The 21,605-nt window shown below is 44.7% G+C and overlaps 1 protein-coding gene across 1 annotated transcript in view; it reads left to right on the forward strand.

The window, feature by feature from the left end:
- The window catches only part of LOC137656666 (uncharacterized), a 327,800-nt gene that overhangs the window by 108,568 nt on the left and 197,627 nt on the right, over window positions 1-21,605 (forward strand). Inside the window, exon 5 of the mRNA XM_068390839.1 lies at window positions 11,515-11,602. Within this exon, the coding sequence (XP_068246940.1) occupies window positions 11,515-11,602 (88 nt within the window). The remainder of the gene's footprint in view (window positions 1-11,514; window positions 11,603-21,605) is intronic.

Consider the following 21,605-nt stretch of genomic DNA (forward strand, 5'->3'; position numbering starts at 1 on the left):
CCCGAAGATCCCGACTTCAAAGGCGGACCCACGGCATCAGCCAGCTCCGGAATAGACTCCTCAAACGGAACCTTCAGTCCCTTTCCCTTCAGGGAACTTTTCAGACCGCGGCAGCATCAATAAGCATCCCTGGTTTGGTGCCATTGTTAGGGCAGTTGTGCAAGCTTTCGGGCCTGCCTTCTCATCTTGCTCTTCGGAAGCCTCTAAAGTCCCATTACATCCTTCGGCATTAGCAGTTCCGGCAGAGAACCTTGGCTGCTTCGCCCTTGAAGAGGAAAAGAGGAGTCACGGACACCATCGCATCCTCAAGGGTAAAGCTGCTTCAAGGTCAAACCTTCCTGGTACTCCTCCCAAACACTCTCCCGGCTTGCCACCACTTCTGTCGAGGGATCCTCTTGAGGATCAGGTACCAGTCTCTTCCCTTCCACCTTCAGAGGAGGACTTCCTTTGAGTAGAGAGCTCTCCACCACTGGTAGGAGCCAGGAAGGATAGTTACAACAGGCCTTCCATGTTGGAGACGGTGTCTAAAATGCCCTTCCCGACCAAGGACAGGAAAGGCACAAAGTCCTTCAGGGGCCGCAAACTCTAGGATAGGCTCTCCCCCAGCTCATCCACCAGTGTGGGGATGCCTTCAAAGTTTTTGGAAGCTTAACTCTGTGTCGATCCCTGGACAGTTTCCGTGATTCGTTCAGGGTATCGCATCCCATTCTAGTGATCTCCCTCCCCTGATCAGGAATCCAGTATCGATAGACTCCTTTGTGATGGGATCAGCAAAGGTGCTAGCCCTATGGGCAGAAATCCAAACCATGTTGAAGTAGGGCGCTCTCCAAGAGGTCCTCGACGAGTCCCCAGGCTTCTTCAGTTTGCTCTTTCTTGTGAAAAAGGAGTGTGGAGGCTGGAGACCAGTCATCGACCTCTCAGCTCTGAACGAGTTTGTCAAACAAACTCTCTTCAGCATGGAGACGGCAGACACGGTTAGACAAGCGGTGAGACTTCAGGACTTCTTGTGCACACTGGACTTAAAGGACGCTTACTTCTAGATCCAAATTCATCCGTCTTCAAGGAGGTACTTAAGATTCAGCCCAGACAACAGGAAATACCAGTTCAGGGTACTGTGCTTCAGCCCTGCCACAGCACCCCAAGTCTTCACCAGTGTTTTCACCCTAGTGTCAACTTGGGCTCACAGGATCGGCATCTGTCTCCTCCATTATCTAGATGATTGGCTGATCCTAACAGACTTGGTGTCAACCCTTCTTCAACACCGAGACATACATCTGAGGCTTTGCCAAGATCTGGGGTTCATGGTAAACCTCAAGAAGTCCTCCCTGCTTCCTACACAAAGACTGGTATACCTAGGTATGATTATAGACACCAATCTTCACAAAGCCTTCCCATTAGACGACAGGATAATGAGGCTGAGAAAGGTCGTAAGACCCTTTCTCAGATGAGAAGAACTTCCAGCCAGAAGTAGCTATGTCCACTCGGGCACTTATCATCCTTAGCCCGTCTAGTTCCCAATGGCCGTCTCAGGATTTAATCCCTTCAGTGGCGTCTCAAGTCCAGGTGAAATCAAGCCTTTGACATCCTGGACACTATGATCCCCATGGGACTAGTGGACCGGACGGACCTCGAGTGGTGGGTGTCAGACAAGGATCTGCAGGAGGGCATAGATCTTCTTGTCCTCGCCCAGATTTGAAACTGTTCTCAAATGCTTCAAAAGAAGGGTGGGGGGCCCACGTGCTGCACCACACAGTCAGAGTCAGAAAAATAATTCTACATAAATCTCTTATGGATGAAAGCCGGCTTTCTGGCCCTTCAACAGTTCCATCAGTCCCTGACGGGCCACTCAGTGATGGTGATGGGCAACAACACCATATTAGTGGCTTACCTCAACAAACAGGGAGGTACTTTTTCGCAGCCCCTATCCCATCTAGCAGTAGAGATACAGAGATGGGCTGAGATTCATTCCAGGCAAGAGAATATGCTCGCCGACAACCTGAGCAGAGCATCTCGGGTAGTGAGTACCGAATGGTCTTTGGATCATCTAGTAGCCAACAAAGTCCTAACTTTATGGGGTTCTCTGACTGTGGATCTCTTCGCAATGGCCCTGAACTTCAGGCTCCCGTTGTACTGCTCCCCAGTCCCAGCTCACAAGTCTCTGGCAAGATGCATCCCAACAACGGTGGGACAACATTGACTACGCTTCCCCCCCCCATTCTGTCTGATGAAGATTGATTTAAAGTTTTTAAGCATCCTGACATCTAAGGTAATTGACGCCGATGTCTGATGAAGAGGGGTGCTCAATAAGGCCAGAACATTGGTCAATCTTTCAGTGACCCTCATAGATCCACTATGGCATCGTGTGGAATGGTTTCCAGCCATCTGAAACTCCTGACATAAAGTCTCCAAGAGAACTCCCTCCACGACACGATCTACTCAGACAACCACTCTCCAACCTCTTCCACAAAGCCGTAGCTTCGCTACAACTTCACGCCTGGAGACTATCTAGCATCTCACTCGGAGAGGATTTTTGCAATAAGTTGCGAACAGGATGTCTGGATATCTGCGGAAATCAGCAGCAGCAGTCTACCAGGCAAAGTGGAACGACTTCTTTGGTTTGTGTCATGGTAGGGGTATCTCCCGTCTCAATGCCACTATCCCAGCGATAGTGGAGTTTTTCGTGTATTTACGTGAAGAAATGGGCTTTTCAGTTTCGGAGGTCAAAAGCTATTGCTCAGCCTTAAGCCTCGCCTTTAGACTGAATGGAATGGACATTTCCTCATCGCTAGAACTTTCCTAACTCATACGGAGTTACGAACTTACCAGTCCTCAGTCTGAAGTGAGACTTCCCTTATGGAATGTGATTCGAGTTCTCCGGTCTCTAAAGAGGCCTCCCTACGAACCATTACGCCAGGCAACAGATCACCACCTGACTTAAAAGACGGTGTTCCTGCTCTATATAGCCTCGGCCAAATGAGTCGGTGAACTTCATACGACATTGCCCATTCAAGGGGATGGGGAGAGGTAACGTTCAGTTTCATCCCTGAGTTTGTTGCCAAGTCTCAGAATCTGGGGATGGCGGATCCCTGATTCGACTCTCTCTGGCTTTTGTGTCTCCGGTCTGTAACAGACAACCTAAATCATCTCTTACTCTACCCAGTGAGAAGTTTGAGGCTTTACCTCAAAAGAACAGCAGCATCCAGTCCCCATTGCCTTCACTATGTTAGCAAAGGGAGGAACAAGAGGAGGATCACCAAGAATACAATGTCTGCTTGGATTTGCAGGGTCATAGGCCATGCCCTGAATCCAGATCCTCCTCCTTCACGTCGCCTCAGAGCCCACAATGTCAGGGGCGTAGCTACGTCCCTGACCTTCAAAAGAAACATCTTGATGACGCAGGTTCTACAGGCGGGGACGTGAAAACGTCAAAATACGTTCACAGCCCACTACCTGCAAGACGTAACCCACAGGAGGCTTGATATGTTCTCTATCGGCCCTGTGGTGGCTGCACATTAGCTGTTATACCTCAATCTCCTTATTGGACAAGTAGCAGAAGGTTGAGGGCACTGTTACCCATTTTTAGTCTGTGTGAATGAAAAGGTATGACTATCTCTTATTCTTTTCTTCATCCTCCCCTCTCATGGGTAAAGCAGCAGCCTTAGTTTTCTGCACAAGCTGACCTCAAACCATTACAGGTAAACCATGCTTCCTTGTGTACTTAGTATCGTGTCAATGCTGTTGCATCCCCTTACCCTTGCGAGGTGGTATTGGGGAAGTCTCGGTTACAACAGTAATCCTACAAAGGCTGAATAACTTTTACCTTGACAGTCTTACTGCTTATCTCAACACGCAGCTTGCATAGGCCGCAGACCTTGCGTAGCAAGGTTTAGCGAGGTGTTAGGGACTCCTTATATTTGGTACCAACTTATTCAAAAAAAGGAGCCCCCCCCCATAAAGGAAAAAAGCCAGATTGGGAGGGATGTCCACCCCTCTAATGGGTGAGTCACCCTTAATGAATAGAGTAGGCTTGTATTCCAGTTACAGAACAAATGAAAAAATTATTGATAATTTGTATTCTCCCTAATGATACAAACCTTTAGATATTTATACAAACTTACCCGCCGACCTTATCCCCCTTGAAGTCCTACCTCCAAGCAAAGTGAGCTCAATCACAAGTGTGTGAATGGGAGGGGTAGTAAGCGGGTAACTAGTGGAATGGGTAGTTAACCCTCGCTAAATTCTAATGGTTCGTCCTTTCAGCTTCGCCGAAAGTAATACCCCCTAATAAATAGCTAGAGGTTTTTATCGTTAAGAAAAATACAGATTATCTCCGAATTTATCATATTGACTGACATCACATTTATTTCTCAATGAGAAGGTCAGCTCCTTGAAGCATCTGTTAATGAATACTTATTCATTTAGTACCTCCAGTGTTTGAATGATAAGTATTCAGTTTGCTTATTTCATTCTAGTTGGGCAAATTTCTTATCTGGTAAATATGGTTAGATGAGTTATTAAAATTTTCAAATAGTATTCTTCTAACTTCATATTTATATACATTACATAATATGGATCCAGATGACATCCCACTCAAGATTAGTCCATGTCTTATTATTGGAATGCTCATGGTGGAAGTAGTGGCTGTTTGGATAGCCCATTCCTGTTTCATGATAGATTGTAGAAGCCTTATAAGTGTATTTCCTTCCCAGGTGTATCTTTTTACAAAAGATTAGTAAATGTAGGCTATAAGAATTTGATAGCAAAATTTCCTTCTCTTGATTACTATCTTTTCTTACAAAGTAAATAATCACTTTCCCCAGTTGTGAAGATGAAAAATTATGGTCAAGTAAAAGTCCAAATATTTGACTAGCCTATCCAAAAGTTACAGAGAAATGGATTCTCTTTTAGTTGTGGTTAGAGTTCCTAGTGTATGTATATATAGTAATTTCTAGCCTTCTACATTTTGGGTTATTATTTTTCCCCTACCATCCACTAAAGACTACGTTAAGTAAATTCTATTGAAGGACAACATTTTGGACATCAGCGTGGCAGGTATTTATTTCCTATCTTAATAATGCTTTGATGGGATTTTAATAATGCTTAGATGGGATTTTTTTTATACAACCTAATGGTTCACCCCTATCCCACTATCCTTAATGTTTAACTCAACAGTATGAATGTTTGGTAAGATACATACATACATATACCAAGGCCTTTCCCCCAATTTTGGGGGATAGCCGACATCAAACAAATGAAACAAAAAAGGGGACCTCTCCTCTCTACGTTCCTCCAAGCCTGACAAGGGACTCAACCGAGTTCGGCTGGTACTGCTAGGGTGCCACAGCTCACCCTCCTCCTTTATCCACCACAGATGAAGCTTCATAACGCTTAATCCCCTACTGCTGCTACCTCTGCAGTCATCCAAGGCACCAGAGGAAGTAGCAGGGCCTACCAGAACTGCGTCACAATCGCTCGCCATTCATTCCTATTTCTAACACGCTCTCTTTCCTCTCTCACATCTATCCTCCTATCACCCAGAGCTTCCTTCACTCCATCCATCCACCCAAACCTTGGCCTTCCTCTTGTACTTCTCCCATCAACTCTTGCATTCATCACCTTCTTTAGCAGACAGCCATTTTCCATTCTCTCAACATGGCCAAACCACCTCAACATATTCATATCCACTCTAGCTGCTAACTCCTTTCTTACACCTGTTCTCACCCTCACTACTTTGTTCCTAACCCTATCTGCTCGGGATATACCAGCCATACTCCTTAGACACTTCATCTCAAACACATTCAATTTATGTCTCTCCGCCACTTTCATTCCCCACAACTCCGATCCATATATCACAGTTGGTACAATCACTTTCTCATACAGAACTCTCTTTACATTCATGCCCAACCCTCTATTTTTTTACTACTCCCTTAACTGCCCCCAACACTTTGCATCCTTCATTCACTCCCTGACATACATCTGCTTCCACTCCACCATTTACTGCAACAACAGACCCCAAGTACTTAAACTGATCCACCTCCTCAAGTAACTCTCCATTCAACATGACATTCAACTTCGCACCACCTTCCCTTCTTGTACATCTCATAACCTTACTCTTACCCACTTTAAATCTCAACTTAACTTCCTTCTCTCACACACCCTTCCAAATTCTGTCACTAATCGGCCAAGCTTCTCTTCCGCGTCTGCAACCAGTACAGTATCATCCACAAACAACAACTGATTTACCTACCATTCATGGTCATTCTCGTCTACCAGTTTCAATCCTCGTCCAAGCACTCGAGCATCCACCTCTCTCACCACTCCATCAACATACAAGTTAAACAACTACGACGACATCACACATCCCTGTCTCAGCCCCACTCTCACCGGAAACCAATCACTCACTTCATTTCCTATCCTAACACATGCTTTACTACCTTGTAGAAACTTTTCACTGCTGGCAACAACCTTCCACCAACTCCATATATCCTCATCACATTCCACATTGGTTCCCTATCAACTCTTACCATACGCTTTCTACAGATCCATAAACGCAACATACACCTCCTTACCTTTTGCTAAATATTTCTCGCATATCTGCCTAACTGTAAAAATCTAATTCGTACAACCTCTACCTCTTCTAAAACCACCCTGTACTTCTAAGATTGCATTCTCTGTTTTATCCTTAATCCTATTAATCAGTACTCTACCATACACTTTTCCAATTACACTCAACAAACTAATACCCCTTGAATTACAACACTCATGCACATCTCCCTTACCCTTACATAATGGTACATTACACGCACAAACCCAATCTACTGGTACCATTGACAACACAAAACACATACTAAACAATCTTGCCAACCTTTCAAGTACAGATCACCTTTATAAATAAGATTTTTGTAACAATAATTTATATTCTTATTTAATCAATATTTAGATCAATTCGCCACCCTTCTCTCCTTGTGGTGTACTCAAAACTGAATTGATATAATAGATACTTCAATTGGGTTCCGAGTTCTACTGGGAACAACACTTCTATGTATCATCCTCTAAAGCTAGTCAAAGACCCACTCTTATCAGTTTGAAAATTATTTTATGCTGAATTTTTTGGCTTCAAGGTATTAAGTTAACTTGAATATTGGTCAAGTATTGAGATAAATTTTTATCTGGAAAATGTTTTTTCATTATCATACTTTGTTTTAATTTTAGCAGTTAATATACATTAATCGGTAGTTATTTTATTAATAAACATCTCCTTAGGATAATTTATCTAGTCCTGAATCCAAATTATCCTGTCAAATCTTTACCACTTTGGCAACACTGATACTGTACTTCCTATTCTGTACCACCATTGGTAACACTGATGGCTGGAACGAGGGTTCACTCAACTCTTTCTGACTACTAGGCTAAGAGCCCCTGGCCAGAGATAAGCTCTGGGCAATCTGGGTGTGTGTGTGTCTCTCTGCAGTTACTTCTGAGCAGTCGAGCTGTTAGCAGCTGGTCTACTCTCTTTAATTTCAATTACCCTTTTTTTACTCATAGCTCCGTCAAGCATTTGTGTGTTTGTGGGGTTCTTTTATAACAATTACTGGTGTAAGTGGTTCTTTATTTAAACAAGTTTGATTGCCATTAATCCGTTGGTCTTTCATTGAGCAACCCATTGAATTCTTCTTCATGGAGTTCTCGAGATATGCCGGTGCTTCCCTTTTCAATTCAGTCAGGAGCCACCTCACCTGCTGGATTTGCATAAGTTGTAAGGAATATTATGAAAATATACGAAATCAGAGGTAAGTTTTTAATCTTTCTTCCCTTGGTGAATTGTGTTGCTCTTGGCCTGAAATACAGTAATACCTCTACATACGAGTATAATTCGTTCCTGGACCAAGCTTGGAAGTCAATTTGCTTGTATCTTAATTCAGTTTTTCCTATGTAGAATACAGGAACTGAAAAAAAATTTAATCCATTCCAGCCCCCTATAGACACCTAAATCAATGCTAATAACAATAGAAAAAACATGTTTTATTACGGATTTCTTACTTTCGTGACAGACGATAGCGGCAAACGGCGATGTATGCGGAGGAGGAGAGAGGGAGGAAGACAAGGGGAGAGAATTTAACCATACCATATGTAACACTGTTCCCTACACATACAGTAGCATAATACTTAAGCTTAAAAGATTACTTAATTGAACTTAGCTTAACCCTTTTACCCCCAAAGGACGTACTGGTACGTTTCACAAAACTCATCCCTTTACCCCCATGGACGTACCGGTACGTCCTTGCAAAAAAATGCTATTTACATTTTTTTTTGTATATTTTTGATAATTTTTTGAGAAACTTCAGGCATTTTCCAAGAGAATGAGACCAACCTGACCACTCTATGACGAAAATTAAGGCTGTTAGAGCAATTTAAAAAAAATATACTGCAAAATGTGTTTGAAAAATAAAACCCTTGGGGGTTAAGGGTTGGAAATTTCCAAATAGCACGGGGGTAAAAGGGTTAACTTAGCTTAAATTTTTTTCTACCAATTTTTTTCTACTTTTTCTCCTTTTTTGATATGTAATTGTTTTACTGTTCTTCACTTGTCTTGGCTCTTTTTGCATCACTTTCACTTGCTGCAGGCCTTTTAAAAACATACCTGTCTAAAGAGCTTTGTTTCTGCCTCCCTTTCAAAGTGCTGTGGAAATGAGACAGGCAAGTGTTGTTAAAAAGAGCTGAAGCACGATCAGTAGACAGTTTGTCAGGTTGTTCCTTTTCAATGAAATCAGAAGCATTTTGCCACTTACCCAACACTTTGTTAATCTCCCTTGAAGAAATAAATTCCTCTTCCTCGGCCTCCTCCTCCTCACTACGAATCTCTTGTTACACATCTGAATGTTGCATCATCTGCAGCTCGATCAACTCGTCAATTGTGAGCTCTTCTTAATGCTCCTTGACAAGGTCTTTGACATCTGCCTCATCTACTTCCAGCCCCGTGGACTTTCCTAGAGATGCAATGTCTTCCAACACAATGGGCTTGGGGTCAGGCTGTGGAGCAAATTCTTTGAAATATCTTTACAGAATCTGGCCACATTTTCTTCCATGCTGAATTTAAACACCGTGCCCTGCATCATCAGTAATTTTCAAATTATGAACAAAGCTAAAATGGTATTATCTATGAGGTCAAGGCATTTTTTTAAACAAAGACTTTCTGTACAGCAAATTATAAATGACCTGTTGGTTTATGGGCAAGCGGAGTTGAGTGGTGTTGGGAGTAGATAGAGGACCGTAGTGAAATAATTTTCATCAAGAATGTCATTTTTAAGACTAAGAGGGTGGCCAGGGATGAGAAGACCTTTCAATGTCAGATTTTCTTCCGGCAAATATTTCTTGACTGCCAGACCAAAGCCTAGATTTACCCATTCCACGAAAAAATGCCTGGTAACAACTCCATGCCTTTGTATTAGCTTGCCACATCATGTAAAGGTATTCTTTCAAGATCATTTGACTCTTGAAAGCTTGTAGGTTCTCGTAGTGATATACCAACATTGTTTTGATCTTGTAGTCACCTCTGGCATTAGCACCTAAGGCTAGAGTCGATCAATCTTTCATGGGTTTATGGCCTAGCAGTTTCTTCTCTTCAGCCATGATGAATGTCCTTCGTGGCATCTTTTTCTGAAAAAAGGCCCTTTCATCACAGTTGAAGACTTGTTGGGAGACGTAACCTTTTTCAACGTACTTCTCCACGGCTCTCACATCTGAGCTCACAGCTTCCCCATGCCTCACAACTGAATAGATCCCAGTTCACTTTTTAAAATTATCGAACAATCCACTACTAGCTTTAAATGTTTCCCCCTGCTGATTTCTCCTCACCCTCAGCTGCTTCCCTTAGTTTCATATCTTTGTAGGTTGTGCTGGCCTTCTCACAGATGATTATCGCAGTACTGTAATGCTATCTCCTGCCAGCTGCTTTACCTTAATCCATAGCAACAAAAGCCTCTCCATGTCATCATTTATATTAGTCTGTAGTTTAGACCTGATGGTTATGCCTTGATAACATCCTTCGGTTTGAGGACTGTACATATCGTTGATGTACTCCTCTCTTAATGCTGGGTCAACTCACTCACGCTGACACCATTCTCATATTTCTCGATAATTTCATGCTTCATCTTTATCGTCATCCTGCGCTTTTACTTCTCGCTGCCAACCTTACCACTACTCTCTTAAGACTCATCACTTATTTAAAGAATGCTCACAAATACAGTAAAAATCCTGTAAATAATGCAAACACAACATGGGAGATGTCTATAGAAGTCGATGAATTGAACGAGTGATAAGGGCTTTGAGTGCTCCAAAACGCTCAGCCACCTAGCATTATCATCTGCAAGCATGCTCGTATCTCAAGATTGTGCTTGTATCTCAATGCAAATTTATGCTCGGAGGTGGGCTCGTATCTCATATTGTTTGTATGCCCTTTTTGATGTTGGGGTGCCGTTCTAGTCAGGTGCAATTTTTATCATCTTCTTCAAAAAGGATGCTGGAACTGGAGTGTGTCCTTTACACTTCGACTAGTTTCTACCTACCTTAATCTGGACTGACCTTCAGTTCTTAATTGGCTTTCTCTGTCACAGTCTGCTGCTTCAGGTAAGAATTGTTTAGGTTTAATTTTGGATTTTTCTTGCTTTATTCTTATCCTCTTAATCCATTCAAAAATGAGAAATTCTACTAGTTCCTCCTCCTCATTAATGTAGATAATTGGGCTAGATAAAGTATCCTAAGGTATGTTTATTAATTTGAAATTTCCAAACTAAAATTAATGTTAATACTTCTGGATAATTTGGAATTTTCAAAGTAAAATTGATGTGAATAATACTGGATAATTTGAAATTTTCAAACTAAAATTAATATTGATAATTCTTCTGGATAATTTGAGATTTACAATTCAAAATTAATATTAATAATACTTCTGAATAATTTGGAATTTTCAAACTAAAATTAATACTGTAATAATACTTATCCGGATAATTTTGATAGTCCCACCCATCCTTCCTCATTTTTGGTACTGTATTACACAACTGGAGAAAGTATTGAGTGAACTCTCATTCCACCTATTGCGGTACAGAATAGGAGGTATCGGTAAAAATTTGGGAGCGTTATTGGGATTCAGGGCTAGCTAAGTTATCCAGGTAAGTATTATTGATATTAGTTTTAGTTTGAAAATTCCATGGTTATAGAGTTTAAATGGTTATTTACTTATGAAACTTGATTCAATTGTTGTTTTAGTGCCTTTATTAGAGAAATCAGTTGAAAGAAGAGGGAGAACTTCTGGAACTTATTTTTTTTATCTCAATGAGTCGCTGAACAGTACAGTACAGTAATTTCTCACTCTGCCATTCATAGGGCTAGTGAATTGATGTGTCTTGGAAAACCACAACTGATGGAGTCTATGTATGATTGAGGGGTTTGTTTTGAACAAAAGTAATTGAAGTGGATTTTAAGATTTCCTTGGTTAATTATTTTTTTTTTTTTCAGAAAAAAGATCCATATCTCTTTCATCTCTACATGTTAGATAAAATTGGAAAAACTGTAATTCCGAGGAGGGAGAAATATGCAAGTACTGGTAAGTGAAACTTTAGATTGGGCTTATTTTCTTCATGTTGAATCAGTGTACTGTAGTCATATTTGGTCTAATGTTTATGAAGCCAAACTCCTTCAGCAGCTTTTCCTCCGGAGAGTTAGGAAGCATTCGCTCTTACACTGCATACAAACCCTCGTCCTTTTATTAGGGAGATCAATTCAACGCGAGCTGGAGATGGTCGTTGAAACTTTGGGGTTATTTAGCTGGTGAGGAGCCCCTTCTCCTATCTCAGCCAGAGAGCTTCACTTTTGATTCTGCCACTGCTGAATACACCAGTGTCCTATACGAAGGAGTTCCTTTCCTGAAGAAATGTTCAATAAGCAGAAATTTGTTCATCGAAGTGCATTTTCCCATTGAATTCTATTATAATTATTGAGATACGTTCCTAAGAGCTCTCCAAGGTTCACCTGTTTCCCAATCCAAGGTGTAATATACAGTAGTAAAATAGAATATTATTATTATTACTATTATTATTATTATTATTGTTTTTGGGCTCAGCCATGTCATCCTGATGAAAGGTTCCTTTAGGCAGCTTTCTAAGGGATATTTGGCTACAGTGATACTCCCAGAGAATTGACCACAGGTCTCCAGAATTCTAACTCCTGGCACTTGTATCCTTAATATAACTCTTAAGGATATCACATAATATCAGGGGACGTATTTCTTGATACGACACATAGCAATCTTCACCCCGAATAGAGTTTTCGCTTTGAGGGGGAAGTGGCGAAATTGAAGGGGAGCCGTTATCAAGGTTACCCGGTGGATCCCCTCCCGGTACCACCCCGGCATACTATTCCTTTTGTAGTAGCGAATTAAGCACAGTGTTTCTCCCACTCGCTCTCGGTGTTGTTACTATTATAAAGGATTATTACAATGCAATCTCCAGCATCTTCATTCCCTGGAAAGTTGAGTATTTAATCTTTCCTGTGTATAATTTTTGGCTCCCTTATCACAGTCAAATTAGCATAATTTAGATGTGTTTTGTGGAGCAGAGCCATCACCGGAGGTGGCCATTTTGGACCGCTGTCATACGCCATAAAAGCCATGACGTCCTGATGGAAAGTTCCTTCAGTAGCTTCCTGAGGGTATATGTGACTACAGTAGATATTCCCAGAGAATTAAACTAAAGGTTTCACAGAATTCTAACTTCTGGCGTGAGTACCCATAAGGTTTCCCTTTAGTATATCGTATGATAACGGGACGTATGCTTGGCAGGCCACATAGCTATCTGCACCCCACATAGCGTTTACGCTTCGAGGGGGAAGTGTGACAAGTATCAGGAGGAGCCGTTACAAAACACTCCTCCTGCGTTACTGTTACGGTACCTTGCAATGTAAACAAACGGCCGCAATAGCTGGCCGCCATCTTGGTTTACGTCACATCCGCCTGCTTCATTCCTGTATCTGTAGCGTTCCTGACAGAGTTTTTTTTCCCAGTGTTTGCTATTTTATCGCATCATGTCGCAATCTTCAGCCTCGCCTTCTTCTGGAAAGTTGAGTACAGCACCATATTCTTGTATTGTATAAATAAGCTCTAGCCGTAAAGTAACGACTTTTTATCCTTAAATCTTGTGTTTTGTGGCTGAGCTGTGCCCCGACCGGAGGCGTCATGTTTCGACGCTGTTGCTCGCCTCGCATGCTTTATTTAGTTAGCCAGAACAATCTTCCCGGTCTTATAACTAATAACTTCATTAGTTATTTAGTCTTCATTGGTAGGAGTGAGTTATATTATGCGTTAGTATTCGTTTAGGCAACTATGTTAAGCTACCCTATGCTAGATTGCTAGCCTAGCCCCTAGGCTCGATAGCCTAGTGTTCATGTTTACTTCTTGCATGATATAATAAGTGTTCCTGGTGTTATTTTATGAATGAAGACATAGGCATTTATACAAACAAGATTCAGTGATTGCACAGATGTTATTTCACCTTCTAGGGAGTATACAATGGGTTTTGGTGATATTGGTAGTCGTCTCCCTTGCCCCTAACCTAATGCTGGGGCTATTGTATACTCCCTTACCTCCCCAGTTACCTTTCCTAAGGTAATCTCCTCCCTCTGAGGTAGCCTAGGCTACATCCTACCCCTCCTTACCTCGATATGCTTTCGGGTAAGGTTAGGCTAGGATCTTTCCTACCCCACTCCTTGCCATAGTACATGCGCTTTGAGTCTGGGACAGAACCTCAGAGTACTAGTCGTTCGCCCCCAGCTCCCCATTAGGAGAATGTACTCTCCTTCTGGTTCCTGCTGGAGGGTGAAGGTGGTGGGGCTCTGCCCTTCCCCCTAGTCCACACTTGGTTGGGTTAAGTCCCGTCCTCCCTGTGGCCTAGCGACTTGTCCTCCCCCTGCCCTTCCTAGTCTGGGAGACAAGCTCACCTAGCCTAGGTTAGGCAGTCCATGGGATTCTGTTTCTTTATAGTTTAGGACAGGACATTAATGCTGTACGTACTCTGTGCTAACCTACCCTAGGCTGGAGAATGGACTCTTCCTACCTAGATAGGCTAGCCCTGAACTGAATCCCCACCTCTGGGAGTGCCAGTGGGAGCTTCGTCTGCCCCCTACACTCCCCCTCAAGACCCTCTTCCCTCCCCCTCTATCCCTTTGGTGTTGGCTTAGCCTCCACACCCCTGTCCGCCGTCCTACAACTCCACCGAGAACCGGTGGCTTGCCGGTTCGGCTCGGTCCTTTCGTGGGTTGGTCCGTACTGCTGTGCGGCCCGCATATAGTCGAACTATGGGTTAGCATTCGTCGGTCGGTCTGCCGGCGGAGGACCTCCCTTCTTGAGTGTTCTTCGGCCCTCCCTTGGGCCGCCACTGGCAACATTGCCGACTGCCGGCTCTCTGCCGCCGGATGAAAAGGAGTACCCCTCCCTTTCATTTGAACACTCCTTCCGGAGGAAGATTGGATTGGGTACTGGTTATTACCCTTCCCTCTCTCTCCTCCTATCCTATCCCTCTCTCTCTTAGTGCTGGACCACTGCCGCCCCCACTCTGCCGGCGCCAGCCGTTAGAGTTTTCGGTGCCCTACCTGTCTCATTGAATGATGTCAGTGTCGGTTACCGTCGCCGGCCGCCTGCCAGCTGCGGGGGGCCGCCGGCTTGCCGGCGATCTGCCATCACCTAAGGTGTCACCCTCTCTGCCACATAGACTGATGGCTGGGAAGGGTCCATCCTTGACGGGGACCTGCCGGCGCCAGTTGAGGCTCCGGCATGCCGCCAGACTGCTGGTGCAACCATTCCTGGCGTTACAGTGGACAGTCACTCCTCCCTCCTGCCGGCCCCGTGCCGGCAGCTAATATTGTGCAGCTATGGATAATAGCCAGTACACCTATGGTATAGTTATACCCTAGACTGAAAACTATTATTTATAGTTGTACAGTAAAAAAATTTTCCAGCATATTCTGCGCTTCCATGTGCAGTCTCTTGCCAGGACCTAATCTGATAAGGGGGCCTAGCTTATCCCCCCTTTTTCTTATACACTGATTGGATTCAGCTTCCCCCTCTTACTGTACCTAATTCCCTAGAGGAAGCCTAAGCTTGGCTCATCCATCACGCATGTTTTTTCCTACCCCTAAGGCCCATGAAGGTCTTCTGGAATTAGTTACAGCATGGGGTCACGGCAATTGGCTGGGCGGGATGCGCAAATATGTGTGTTTCCTACCTTCTTTCCGGCTTACCTATCCTAAGCCTACACACACTGGAATCTTATATTATAAGTGTACTAACTTATTCTAATTTAAGATTAATGTAAGTCATGTTTGTATTGACTTCCTAATACTCATTTCCTCTTTTTTTTACAGGAGGAGTATGTGAAGTGTGAGATCACCTTCTGCGGTGTTCGTCGCCCTAACTTCTACGGTCACCTGGCGTGCCGGACTCACGCCGGTTGTTCCGTCACGAAGGGGAACCTTCGCTACTGGGATCCGCAGGCCTGTAACGTCTGCAAGGGTCTGCTGGGTGAGGCGTTCGAAAACCCTCCATCAGCAGAGGCTAGGGATAACGCCCGAGAGAAACTGCGCAAGTGGGTGCGCGGGTTTCAGAAAAACTCCACGGGCCCCTATCTCCCAAGTGAGAAGATGAGACCCATGCTCTTCCCTAAGGCATCTGCTGATGCCGTTATCCCTAAGGATGAGATCCCCGGCGTCCAACTAACGGTCGAACTGGATGTTGCGGCCGCTCTCCAAGAGTGTCGTCTCGACGAGGTGGAGAGGATGTCGGATGTGTCCGAAAACACCGAAAGGACCCTCATGATGGAGGGTCAAGAAGAGGAAGAGGATCAGGTGGAGGCCCCTGATTCTAACGACGAGGTCGCCCGTGCGCCCTCCGTGACTTACGTCGTGGTCTCTGAACCTGTGGTACCGGGCGCCCAGGATACCATCCAAGCTCTGGTGGCATTCCTGGATGAGAAGTTCCGCAAGGGCCATGCAGACCTCAAGAGGGAGCTTATGACTTTTAAGAAGCAGCCAAAGAAGATCTCTGTCAGGGATCTTTCCCCCTGCTCAGTGACCAATCCCTGGAGGCATGCAAAACACATGCCAATCACGACTGGACGCATCTTTATCAACGATAAGCTAGGTGCCGTCCCCCTTGAAGAGGTGGAGTTCTACCCTAGCTTTGACGCCTACCCGGACTGTTACATCCGTCTCAAGTCCGAACCAGTCTCCAAGGAGGAGACCGAGCCTAAGGAGGTCATAGTGTTTGACCACGCCAAGGCTCAAGCTATGCTGGCTGACTGCCTCAAGAGCAGAGGATATACCAACTCTAAAATGCCGGCGCTGAGCAAGAAACACCCATCCTTTCTTGCTCCTCCCACCATGGTCTTTCCCCTCGCGGAAAAGGCCTTGAGTTCTGTGTTAAAGGTGGTGGAGGAAGGAAAACCCTGCCCTACATTGGAGGAATGTAGGCCTCTCACCCTCGCCCTACCTCCCGATGATAAAAGCTGGAAGGACATCCAGCTTACCTTCACGGTTGGAAAGCTGGAGGCTGACGTCGCCGGTCGTCAGTTTAACGAAGACCTACCCAAGCTCACCGACTATCTCTTGCATCGGGAACAGGACACGAAAGAGAGGCTGGCCGCCTCTCTGTCTCTTCAAGTACAACTTGAGACAATGGCTGGGGACACTCGAGTCCCGGACCACTACATGGTTCTTGCAAAGACCCACCTTGCGACCTTGTTGAAGGACTTGTACAGCTTCATCAAGGCCCGAAGAGCCTGTAGAAAGTTGGTGTTTGCGGACGCCACCCTTAAACACGAATCCCGGAAACTGATCTCCAACATCTGGGGCAAATACCTCTTTCCAGTAGACCTGGTGAAAGAGATTGTGGACAAAGCCGCCACTGAGAATCGGAACCTTCTCAATAAGTGGGGCATGTCCTGAAAGAGGAAATCTTCTCAGGATGAGGGTCCACAGCCTAAGAAGAAGTTCAACAAGCCCCGACCCCAGCAGCGTCAGGCCAAACGCCAGTTTCCGGCACCCGCTACTCCCCAGCTAGTGGGTCAACCACAGCAGACATTTCAGCTGGTCCCTCAGCTGGTGGTGGCCCAGTCACCAGTTTTCACCCCTGCCTATGAAAGGCAATTCACTACCTTTCACCCCAGAGGTAGAGGCTCTCGTCGTCCATCCAGAGGGAGAGGAGGAAGGGAGCAAGCGGCCGAGGTGGTATACCCTCGGGAAACCAGAAGCAATGAAGTGCTTCCGGTGGGAGGAAGACTCCGCCTCTTCCAGGATCGTTGGACCTTCGATCCTTGGGCGCACAGCATCGACAAGAAGGGACTAGGGTGGAGCTGGGTAAAACCACCTCCAGTCTTCCACCAATTCTTCCAACCCTCAACCCCCATCCTGGAAGAATATGTCCGAGAACTCTTGAACAAGAAGGTGATCAAGAGGGTGAAGTCCACCAGGTTCCAGGGAAGACTGTTTTGTGTTCCCAAGAAAGACTCAGACAAACTCAAAGTCATTCTGGACTTGTCCCCTCTCAACAAGTTCATTGCGAACAACAAATTAGAGATGCTGACTCTTCAACAGATAAGAGCCCTACTGCCTCAAAAGGCTTACACGGTCTCAATAGACCTGGCGGACGAATACTGGCACATTCCAGTGGATCACCATGCTTCCTCCTACCTAAGATTCAAGCTTCAAAGAAGACAATACGCCTTCAGGGCTATGCCCTTCGGACTCAACGTGGCCCCAAGAATCTTTACGAAGCTCGCAGACACGATCATCCAAGGCGTCCAGGTGATGGTTTACCTAGACGATTGGCTGGTCTGGGCGACATCGTCAGAAGAATGCTCGCGTGCCTGCAGAAAGGTGACCCAGTTCCTGGAACATCTGGGTTTCAAAATCAACACCAAAAAGTCTTGACTGTCTCCAGCTCAGAAGTTTCAACGGTTGGGAATCCATTGGAACCTTCAGTCACACCGTCTTTCCATCCCTCTGAAGAAAAGGAAGGAAATAGCCGGATCTGTCAAGAGACCTCTAAAATCCAAATGGATTTCAAGACGACAACAGGAACGAGTGCTCGGCTCCCTACAGTTCGCCTCAGTGACAGACCCAGTGCTACGAGCACAGCTAAAAGATGCATCGGGAGTCTGGAGACAAAACGCATCCATCGCTCGAAGAGATCTCAAGAGACCTCTGCCAACATGGCTTTGCTCACTCCTCAAGCCGTGGTCGGAGGCAAAGAACCTGAAAAGATCAGTTCCTCTTCAACCACCACCTCCGTCGGTCATCATCCACACGGATGCCTCGCTAGAAGGATGGGGAGGCCACTCCCTCCAGTGACAAGTTCAAGGAACATGGTCTCCCCTATTCAAGATTTTTCACATCAACATCTTGGAGGCCATGGCGGTTCTTCTCACTCTGAAGAAACTGTCTCCTCGTCCTTCGATCCACATCCGTCTTACTCTGGACAGCGCCGTTGTGGTCAGATGTCTCAACCGTCAGGGCTCACGATCGCCCCAACTTAACCAGGTGCTGTTACCCATCTTCCGCTTGGCGGACAGGAAGAAATGGCACCTCTCAGCAGTTCATCTACAAGGACTCCGCAATTTGACGGCAGACGCTCTATCGAGGACAAGCCCCATAGAGTCGGAATGGTCTCTAGATGCAAGATCGTTCTCCTTGATCTCCCGTCAAGTCCCAGAACTGCAGATAGACCTCTTCGCGACGAGCAACAACAACCAACTTCCTCTATACGTGACTCCATACGAGGACCCCAAAGCGGAAGTGGTGGACGCGATGTCCCTGGATTGGAACAGATGGTCCAAGATTTACCTGTTCCCTCCACCCAACCTTCTGCTGAAAGTCCTCTCCAAACTGAGAACCTTCAAGGAAACAGCAGCCTTAGTGGCTTACAAGTGGCCCTGGAGCTACTGGTTCCCTCTAGTCCTGGAGCTACAGCCCAAGCTGATCCCTCTGCCGGACCCAGTTCTCTCCCCGCAGGTTCAGAAGTCGACTGTCTTCGCTTCATCAAGGAAAACCAGAGACCTTCATCTCATGATTTTCTCTCCCTAGCCGTGAAGAAAAGGTTTGGAATCTCGAAGAAATGTTTAGATTTCTTAGAGGAATACAAAACAAAGTCTACCAGAAGGCAATATGAGTCATCCTGGAAGAAGTGGGTATCCTTCGTCAATGCAAAGAATCCTACGGAAATAACCATAGATTTCTGTATGTCCTTCTTCATTCACCTTCATGGACAAGGCTTAGCAGCCAATACGATTTCCACCTGTAAATCGGCCTTGACAAGACCACGACTGTATGCCTTCCAGATAGACCTGTCCAACGAAATCTTTAACAAACTTCCGAAGGCATGTGCTAGACTCCGTCCTGCATCCCCCACCGAGACCCATCTCCTGGTCTCTGGATAAGGTGCTCCATTTTGCCTCTAGCCTGGACAATGAATCTTGCCCTCTGAAAGACTTGACTCAAAAATTGATTTTCCTTTTTGCTCTCGCCTCGGGAGCACGAGTCGGTGAAATAGTGGCTTTATCTAGGGAAGAGGGCCAGATACAGTTCGCCGAAACAGGGGAACTTACCCTCTTCCCTGACTCAATGTTTCTCGCTAAGAATGAACTCCCTACTAAGAGGTGGGGCCCATGGAGAATCTGCCCTCTGAAGGAAGATGTCGCTCTATGCCCAGTGGAGAGTCTAAAGGTGTATCTTCGAAGAATTTCAGACTTTGGCGGAGGACAACTCTTTAAAGGAGAAACATCGGGTAGTGATTTGTCACTTGAACAACTAAGGGCGAAAATCACCTACTTTATTCGCAGAGCAGATCTTGACAGTACACCCGCAGGTTATGATCCTAGAAAAGTTGCCTCTTCCCTAAACTTTTTCCAAGGAATGGATTTCGAAAGCCTTCGATCCTTCACAGGCTGGAAATCCTCAAGAGTGTTCTTTAAACACTATGCGAAGCAGGTGCACGATGTGAAAAGATTCGTGGTAGCCGCAGGTAGTGTGTTGAAACCTGCTGCTTAGTGCTGCGTAGGATAGCGAGTTATTTCGGGACTCTAACTCAACGGGTACCTGTGTTGACCATAGTGCGATACATAGTGATTTTAAGTGCCATTTAGTGGCACGAAAGACTGTTCTACAAGGTGAATTAACATAGATTTGAACACGTGTGCCACATGTTTATTCGGACATGAAGTGTATTATGACTTAAAAGACTTTTAGTTCCTTTGGAACCCATGTGTGTAATGACAAGTTTTCTCTTTCAGATTCCACTCCCGTGTCTTATGTAGTCATTAATCCATGTTTATTATTCAATAATTTTATTTAAATTATTTATCTTATTTCATATTATTGCGAATATTTTCTTGAATAATATAGAATTTTCGCTACCATATACGTCTTATTTCGCCCCTCTATATGAAATATACTGCTGTTACTGAGTTTTATTTGCCCCTATTTTAACCTTATTATAATTCATGTTATAATATTGCTCCTGTCTGATATAAGCTCACCTAAGAAAAGTGAAATATTTGTTCCTACACAAGTAATTAACTTTCCTGATCTGTCTACGAGTCCAACAAGATCCTCATCTACAGGTGAGTTTGTCTTCATCAGGATACTTCGAGATGTTCCTATCGTCCAAACAGGACTTCCCTGCCAGGGAGGCAGGAAACCATGTCATAGCTTATGCCATTGGTAGCGTCATGTAACGGAGATGTCACGGTCTCTAAGGTCATCAAACCAAAGGAATATTGTTTGAAGTAGAAGGCACTACCGAAACGGGGAAAATCCACGATACACTAACTCTCTGGTACACTTCCATCAGGATGTCATGGCTTGAGCCCAAAAAACGGATTTTGAGTGAAGCGAAAAATCTATTTTTGGGTGAGATAGCCATGACGTCCTGATGGACCCGCCCTTGTTCTCTATTCTGGCCTGTCAGGCCCCTCCCTTTCTTATTGTATCATGGAGGCTGACAGTTACGCTAGATAGAATCAGGAATGAAGCACGCGGATGTGACATAAACCAAGATGGCGGCCGTTTGTTTACATCTCTAGGTACCTTAACAGTAACGCAGGAGGATAGTTTTGTAACGGCTCCTCCTGATACTTGTCACACTTCCCCCTCAAAGCGTAAACGCTATGTGGGGTGCAGATAGCTATGTAGCGTGTCAAGCATACGTCCCCTGTTATTATACGATATCCTAAAGGGAAAACTTATGGATACTCGCGCCAGAAGTTAGAATTCTGTGAAACCTTTAGTTTAATTCTCTGGGAATATCTACTGTAGTCATATATACCCTCAGGAAGCTACTGAAGGAACCTTCCATCAGGACGTCATGGCTATCTCACCCAAAAATAGATTTACCGTTATTTAGTTAGTAGTACGACGTCCCCGGTATTTAGCTATAATGAAATTCTAGCGATTTAGGCAAATTATACTAGTGAAGATAAGATTTACACATGTAATATTCCCTCTTCTGATAAAACGTTTCGATAGTATACGTTAGGGCCTCGGTGATATAGTGTAGCCGAGATCCC

This window comes from Palaemon carinicauda, chromosome 17 (assembly GCF_036898095.1).
Source record: "Palaemon carinicauda isolate YSFRI2023 chromosome 17, ASM3689809v2, whole genome shotgun sequence".
NCBI lineage: Eukaryota > Metazoa > Arthropoda > Malacostraca > Decapoda > Palaemonidae > Palaemon > Palaemon carinicauda.